The sequence below is a fragment of the Fundulus heteroclitus genome, chromosome 10 (assembly GCF_011125445.2).
Source record: "Fundulus heteroclitus isolate FHET01 chromosome 10, MU-UCD_Fhet_4.1, whole genome shotgun sequence".
Classification (NCBI taxonomy): domain Eukaryota; kingdom Metazoa; phylum Chordata; class Actinopteri; order Cyprinodontiformes; family Fundulidae; genus Fundulus; species Fundulus heteroclitus.
The window spans coordinates 16,914,983-16,923,018 of NC_046370.1; the positions used below are offsets into that span (position 1 = coordinate 16,914,983).

An 8,036-nucleotide genomic window follows, 5' to 3' on the forward strand; every position below is an offset into this window, starting at 1 on the left:
GTAATGTTTCATTGTACCTAAAAATAAATCTCTCTTTCGTCTTTTAAAATAAAGAACGAGAAGTTGATATTTTAGGTATTTCATTACATCTCCAAACAAAGATTGTGATTAATGTGTAAATATTTACAGCTAGCGGTATTTTCTGCAGTTTATTTAGATAGTTCAGTAATTGGTTTAAAGAAACAGGCTTTATGAAACTCAAGTTCATAGTTCATTTTATTTCTTTTACCCAGTTATGTTACTTTGCATAAGTATTCACACCCTCACACTTTTTCCCATTTTGCCGACTGGAGTCTGTTTTTTTTATACCACACCACCAAATAAAAATCAGTGTTTATGGCTTTAAGCTAAATCAAACAAAAGAGGTATGATTTTGCTTTAATTTGTTTAAGCAAACACGTGAATAGATAGCCTGTCTCCTCCTGAGCACGTTTCTTGGATCCTATGATGCAGTTGCGTGACACGAAGCAATCTTGCAACAGGTGCTTGAAACACAAGCTGTCCATTTACTCCCTAGATCCGTATCTTCCTCCATTCAGATGTAAATTGGCTGCAGTTTGTCTCTTCCAGTTACCAAGTTTGTTTTTTTCTGTGAACAACTTTAGTGCTTACCCTCTTTTTTTCCTCATTGTTCAGAGTTTATCAAGGTGCTTTAAATGTTTTCTCTTTCTTTTGGAGCATGGATTTTGATACTTACGCAAGGAAATGCTATAAAGCTTGAAGGTGTATATCTCTTTTGCACATATTTGCAGATTTTGGATCTTTTAACAAATATGATCTAGAAACAAAGATACAGATCAATTCTAAGAGATAAACCACTATCGCAATGTTTTTGCTGAAGTGACTTTATTGAGAAAAAAGATCCAGCAACATGATACAGTAAGGCTATAGCAAAAAAAAGGGGGTCTAAACAAGCCATTAAGTACATTTCACACACATGTCTGGCCAGACAAAGGTGATATCTAATAGCACAAGACTGTGGGGAACCTGATATTAGTCAGTGCTACAAAACCAGAGGCCTATCGGCTCCACTTTAGAACACTGCTGCCTGTGTGTCCCGTCTTAGCTGAGCCAAAATCTCATTTTAGAGTATCTTTACATGTCCAGACATAGAGTCCTCTTTGGTTGTTTCTGTTTTTAGCCGCCTCATAAAGATGTGCTGGTGAAGTAAAAAATATCCTGTTAAAGGTTTAAGTGTGTAGTTAAAAAAAGTCTTTTCATTTGAAAATAAAATAAAAGGAAATTAAATACTGTTCCTTTTATTATTTATTTTATTTCCCCCAGAGTTATATATTTATATTGTTTGTACACTGTGAGCATCTGGATGTGAAGTTAAATTCCTGCTTTGTCCACACAACCGGGGTCAATGAAGCTGATTCTGAATGCTATCACACTTCAATTAAGAGCGTGATCTTTTTTGGAAAAGGAAAAAGTTTACAGATTTCTTTGGTTTTTGCTTTTTTTGTCAAACATGTTTCAGACCATCTAAACATTTTATAGCAGACAAAGCTAAACTAAGTAAATGCATAGTGCCAATGTATTTCATATTTCATTATTCTCCCATGAATTCATGGTTCCATCAATTATGGCACAATTGTCCAGGTCCTGGAGAAGTAAAAAAGCCCCAAACCATCACCCTTGCCAGCACCATGTTGTACTTTAGGGATGCTGTTATTTTTCCAGACTTGCTGTGTTTGATTTCTACCAGATGCAGCAGAACTCACATGTTCCAAAAATATACATTTTTGTCTCTTCAGTCCAGGGAATGACTTCCCAAAAAATCATTAAGATGTTTTTGCAAATGAACGCCATAAACCCTGACCTTAACAGAGGCACATGAGCTCAAAAGGGTTATGTTGTTCCGGGTTCTCTTGTCATCTCCTGAATGAGCCGTGGATGTGCTCCTGGGAGTCACTTTGGTAAGCTGGTGACTCCTAGGTTTACTCCTTGATGTGTTGCGTTTTGAGATCTTTCAGACTCCTTCATGTGATCACACGTGGTTTTGTAGGGGCGATTTATTGATTCTACACGATGGCACAACCAGTTGCTTTTAGGGGGTGATTACATTTACACAGAGGACCAGGTTGGTTTGGATAGGTTTCTAATCTTAATAAATTGTCACCTTTTCGGAAAAAATAAAATTTGTATGATTATCTGAAACATCTATTGTAGCAAACAAGCAAAAAAATCTATTCACAGATATACATGGGTATGAGAGTTGTAGTGTTGCTTCATGTAAAGATTTAATAAAATAAAATAAATAATAATATATATACTTTTGGTTGTAATTTTGTTTGTCAAATCAAATGAATAAGATAAATAAAAAAACAGGAAATAAACTTTCAGCATTAGAGAGGTTATAAAATAAGAATATCCTCTTTCTAGCTCTAAGTTTTTTCTATCTCTAAGTAGTGTTGATACAATATGGAGTTTTAAAGGAATTTCTGCCTTCCTCTGTGATACTCTGCCATGCTTTGAGTCTTTCTCATCCCATCCTTTATTGTCATCCTTTAATTCAAAACCATTCAGTGCCCATTGTATAAACTTGGTCGTTTCCTTTTACCAATCTGCAGAATGGCTGACGCTAAAGGGATGCTGGTCATTTAAGAGTCGCAGCAGCACAGAGGGCTTTTGTGAAAGGCCTCACAATGGAGCTCTTAAACCAGTCATGCCAATGGGAAGACTGGAGACAGGAGAATGATTTATAGCCGTTTAGCCTTATCTATCACAGTTTAAAAGGCCTCCTTGAGTTGACTCTGAGCTAGTTTACAGACAGCCAGCAGAAGAGATATGGGGATCCTCTGACATCCAGCAGAGTGAAGGTGTTGGCTCCACAAGGTGAGTTATATTGGATTTTTACAGATTTGCATCAAATTATCCCGAAATATTCCATTATTTAAACGTTTGAAACTGTTTCAGCAGCGTCTCACCATGGCTTCATTTGTTGCACTGTTATTGGGGTTACCTGTTGCACTGACATGCGCGCCACAAAAAGCAGGTAAAAACTGGATTTGATCTTGAAAAAAAAAAACAACATTAGCAAATACTTTTACTTTCTTTAGACCCTTGTCCAGCAGTGGTCATCCAGCAAATCCTACAAATTTGGAGTAATCCTTTAACAGATATTTCTTTACCGCGTGTTGTCCTTTTTGGATCGAAAAACTGAACATCTTCAGACTTAATTTAAGTAAAATGTTAACTTTTGACGGTAACACTTTATTTGAAGGGGCGTGCATAACCCTGACATTACACTGTCATAAACATGACATAACACCTGTTATGAACATAAATGACTGTTTATGAATGTTTAGGACTGTTGTCATTGATTGTCATTCAGTAAATTATGACAGTATTAAAGCAAAGTTAACATTGTTTAAAATGTCTTTGTTATGACAAGCCCTTAACTTAACAAAACCCCAAGTCAAGCCGTTACCTTAGCCAAATCCCAATCCCAAATCAAGCCCTAAATTTAACCTAATCCCAAATCAAGCTCTAAACTTAACCTTGTCTCTGTTAATGTCAAGTTGTCATAACAAAGACATTTTATACAATGTCAACTTTGCTTTAATAGTGTCATAATATACCGAATGACAATTAATGACAACAGTCCTAAACATTCATAAAGAGTCATTTATGTTCATAACAGGTGTTATGTCATGTTTATGACAGTGTAATGTCAGTCTTATGTACACCCCTTCAAATAAAGTGTAACCCTTTTGACTAAAGTGCTTTAACTAAATACAACTCTTGCAAATAAACAAAGGAAAAAGCCATGTGAAGTATTGATATTTGTGTTTTTTTAAGTAGTGCATAAAGCATATATAAAACTTGTGACCCAGTTTCTGGTTATTTCCAACATTTTAAGTCTGTTCGATGTACATTCCAGACTATGTTGTAGTCTCGTGTTTCCCGAACGCCATCATCGCTAACGTCCCAGAGTGTCCTTATGGGTGGGAGATAGACCAGCTGTCCCTGGGTGGAGTGTGTTACACTGGAATACACAGCCCAAGCTACTACCGCTTCATCATCCCAGACTTAACACCAAGAAACCATTCATACTGTGGCACACAATCTGAGGTAAGGCACACGCACAAGACGAAAGGCCACGCTGAATCAGGGCACTTGTTCTTTTCCCTTATAAAGTGATTAAGCCATGTTTAAACCAGGCTTAAGGTCTACGTTGGAATAAACGTCGCTGAAATTTTTTGTAATTGCTTGAATTAAAAAATGAATCAGTTAAGTAGATTTTAATCAAATAGATCATTCTGGAACTCTTAGGCTTGTTTTCCACTGTTGCTGGTGCTTTTTTTCCCCCGATGCAGTACATGCCCGGCAAAGATCCCAAGTACATCTTCTACAACTCCATCGTGTCCAACGATACCTCGTTGACGGTCAGAAACCAGCCGGTCAACTACACCTTCAGCTGCGTGTACCGAGCCGCCTACCTGGTAAATAACGCCGTCTTCAGCCAGAGGTAAGCCCCAGCTCAAGGCACCATTCAGCCAGACATACTCTCTGCGTAACATGCACATGCTCACACAATGACTTGCAGTGTTTTTACTAAACCCTCTGCTTTTTCTAGAGTCGCTACAGTTTATGTCAACAATGGGAGTTTAGGGACTTTTAGATCACAGTTATCTATGAACGTGTTCACGGTGAGTCACCCGATTCGTAGATTCGCTTTCTCCACTGGACGACACTTCTGTAATGTAATCATTAACGCAATTATTTCTGTCTGAGCTTTTGCTCTCTTTCATTTAAAATGACTGGACGATGAAAAGGACAAAAAAAAAAAAATCCTATATTTTGTAGAACTCTAAGTTCCTGTATGCCAAGGACGCTCCCTATGTGATTGACACCTCTGAGATTGGCTCGGAAGTTTTTATCGGCATTGAGGCAAAAGGCCTGAGTAATAGGTATACAGGCATTTCCTCTAATGGTTAAACTTGATTATAAATAGCATCCAGAAGGCTAAACGCCGATTCAAACTGTGTTTTAACCATAAGGTTCAAAGTTGTCATCAACAACTGCTGGGCGACTCCAACTCCTTACTCAACTGACAAGAAGAGGTGGAGTCTTATTATCAACAGGTGCCCACATATTTGCCTTCTCTTGATAAGCAGCAACCAGTGAAGCTATTCGGTTTGTATAATAACCTCCAAATGTCTGTTTTGTACCAGCTGTCCAGCTGACTACACGGTGACCATTTTCGACAACGCCAAAGACAGCCGCTCCACGTTCAAGTTCAACTCGTTCCGCTTCCAGCGGCTGGAGAAGGTGTCCACCGTGTGGCTCCACTGTGAGGTCCACATCTGTGACGCAGAGAGGCTGGTCTGTCAGCCGGTGAGAACGGCACAGATTATGTGATCGAAAACAGGAAACTGCTGCAATAATCTTCTACCACCTTTACGTGTCAGTCAGAATAGGTTGAATAAAATGTTTCGTTATTCAGGATCTGAGTAATGACAAGGAGCAAAGTTTGTGGACAGTCTGATATTTCGCGAAAATGCTTGGGAGCAAAGTATGACTGACATCATACTTTCCTGAAGCAATACAATTTACTTAATTTATTTTGTTTGGTACTTTCCCAAACTAATAAAGTACCTTTCTGGAACTTACAGGTTACTTTTGTGGCCATACCGCTGAAGTTATGTCATACTTTCCTACCTTTCCTTCATTTCTGTGTGTACCGGGTTACAAGGTACTTTCACAGAAGTTAACTTATATGTTGCTGAAAAAGTTAAGAAAGTTGCCTCTACAGGTTACTTTCCAGGAATGTTTATATGCTCTGGAAAGTAACCTGATCATTTTGAAAAATATCTGAAAATATATTTTCTGCAAGTTAAGGGAAAGTTAACGATAAGTTTGGGGATAGCAGCTGGTAAGTTTTGGGGGAATAAAATCAATTACCACAAATTAACCTCTACATTTTGGGAAGGAATTCCCGCACATTGTGGAAATGTCTTCTTTAGGTTCTGACAAGAAGAAAGAACTGTAATATCCAGATCAATAATATCAAATTTTGGTAAAATAACTAGCAAACCAAACAACAAAAGGATTTTTTTTATAACAAAAAAATACAAAATTTCAGGAAGGTGAACTGTAAATTTAAGGAAAGCATCTAAGTACTGAGAAACTTACCTGTAAATTATGACTAAGTAATCTCTGAGACCTAGACAAGTAAGTTGTAAATGCAGGAAATTCATCGATATGTTTAGGGAAATTAACTTGTCTGTTCAAGGTAAGTACAGACTGCATTGTAAATTTTCTCCAAAAACTCCAACCAAAGCATTTCAAATAGATTTAAAGTTATCTAAAGTTGTTTTTTGTCTTTTATTTGCAACAGATCTTATCAAAGCTTATTTTCACCAGAATTTCCGGGCAGATTTTTTTAATTAGGTGTTCTATCAGTACTTTTAACATTGTCGCATTTGCTTTAATGGAGAATTGCTGACTGTATGACGCTGCAGACTACATGAACTCCAGTCCTCTTTTTTTTCCCAAGAAACATTTGGACTCTAAAAGTCTGAAAAGGGGCCAAGGTTTAATATTACATCCATTTTATTTGGTGCTGTGAAAAAAGCAGCCTCGTTCTTTAGAGCACCATGCATGCAGGTTTTAGTTCATTGCTGTGCTGACAAACTTTGTTCATCTTCCCAATTCAAGATCCAATATAATTAAATACACAATGGGTTATGGTGATGATATTTTGGGAATGGTAATACCAGTCACATTTTTTTCCATTTTTTTTATCTGTCAGCATTTAACTTTAGTGTGACTCATTGTCATTGGAGAAAGGTTATTAATATTGTTGCTTTTCTCTGAAGAGCCCGTGCTCCAAAAGGTCCCTGTCATCAGAAGTAGAACCGAGTGGAGGGATCCTCACCACTGAGTTACAGATTAAAGGTACTATAACTCATTTTTCAGTATTGTCTGTTAATACGGTAGAATAATCTACTGAAATAAAATAACTGACACTGCACATGTTATTATCTTGACTTCTTAACAGGCAGTGAGTCCTCTAATAATGCTCGTGCAACAGGTAAAAACACGAAGCAGCAGAAACTGGCTGAAAAATGCTTTTGAACTAGGACATTCTTTTTTTACTATGTAACTGTTAGATTTAAGTAAAGAGTGGGATTTTTAAACATTCATTTCTAGAGCCTGTGCACAAGCATACAAAATATACTCTTGATATACAAAACAGTCATCAAATCACCACCCTATTTCATTTTCAAAAAATATTGAAATTGAACACGATTGTGTTGGATTACAGTTGAAGTCCAATTGAGATTAGATATACAGTACTACTTCCATGTCAATTTTTTAGGCATATTTTGGTTAAAATTAATGTATATATATATATATATATATATATATATATATATATATATATATATATATATATATATATATATATGTGTGCATTTGTAAGGGACTAATTTAGAATATCTTCCAGTGTCACTATAAATTGATAACATCACACTTGCACCAAATATAAAACAACTGATTAAAGTCTAAACTAAGATTTATCTAACTCACTCTGATATAAAGTGAAAGTTAGCTTATTGTTGCAAGAACAATAAGCTAACTTATAATGCGATATGCATTCTGGAACGCAGTGGTTGCTTTGTTAGCCAATAATGTCAATACCTTATGAAAATGGTTCACCATTAACATTTTTGTCTAGATATAACATTCTTTTTGTGTATTTGTCTTTTGTAACAGTATTTTTTCTCTCTCTTGCGCTTCAGAAACCTCTTTTCTCATCCTGCTTCTGGTCGTGGTGAACATTTGCTTCGAATTAGTAAATGGATCAAAAATATAAAGCGATAAAAAGATCCTGTTATGGAAACTGTCCAAGAGATGTACAACCACAGAGGGGAGTGTCACTCAAGACTCAGGAAGCCAAGGAATATATTCTCCAGTCAAAAGGCTGATTTGCATGCAGTACATCTAGTAATGCTTTTAAACAAAAAAAATCTGTGTACCTTTATCTCCAATAAAGACTCATTGAAAATATCTCTCCATTTCCT

General features: G+C 36.5%; 1 protein-coding gene across 2 annotated transcripts; it reads left to right on the forward strand.

The window, feature by feature from the left end:
- The first annotated feature begins 2,690 nt into the window (after positions 1-2,690).
- Positions 2,691-7,982, forward strand: tectb (tectorin beta). Of its 2 annotated transcripts, none has more exons than XM_036142132.1 (11): positions 2,691-2,838; positions 2,920-2,998; positions 3,887-4,077; positions 4,323-4,474; positions 4,583-4,655; positions 4,813-4,916; positions 5,007-5,090; positions 5,181-5,343; positions 6,828-6,906; positions 7,010-7,042; positions 7,755-7,982. In XM_036142132.1, exons 2-11 carry the CDS (start codon positions 2,932-2,934, stop codon positions 7,826-7,828), a joined length of 1,020 nt encoding a protein of 339 aa, XP_035998025.1. In that variant the 5' UTR covers positions 2,691-2,838; positions 2,920-2,931; the 3' UTR covers positions 7,829-7,982. The 2 variants fall into 2 exon arrangements, with proteins under 2 accessions (XP_035998025.1, XP_012734911.1); XM_012879457.3 differs by having other exon boundaries at positions 2,692-2,838; positions 2,923-2,998.
- Positions 7,983-8,036: the final 54 nt, after the last annotated feature.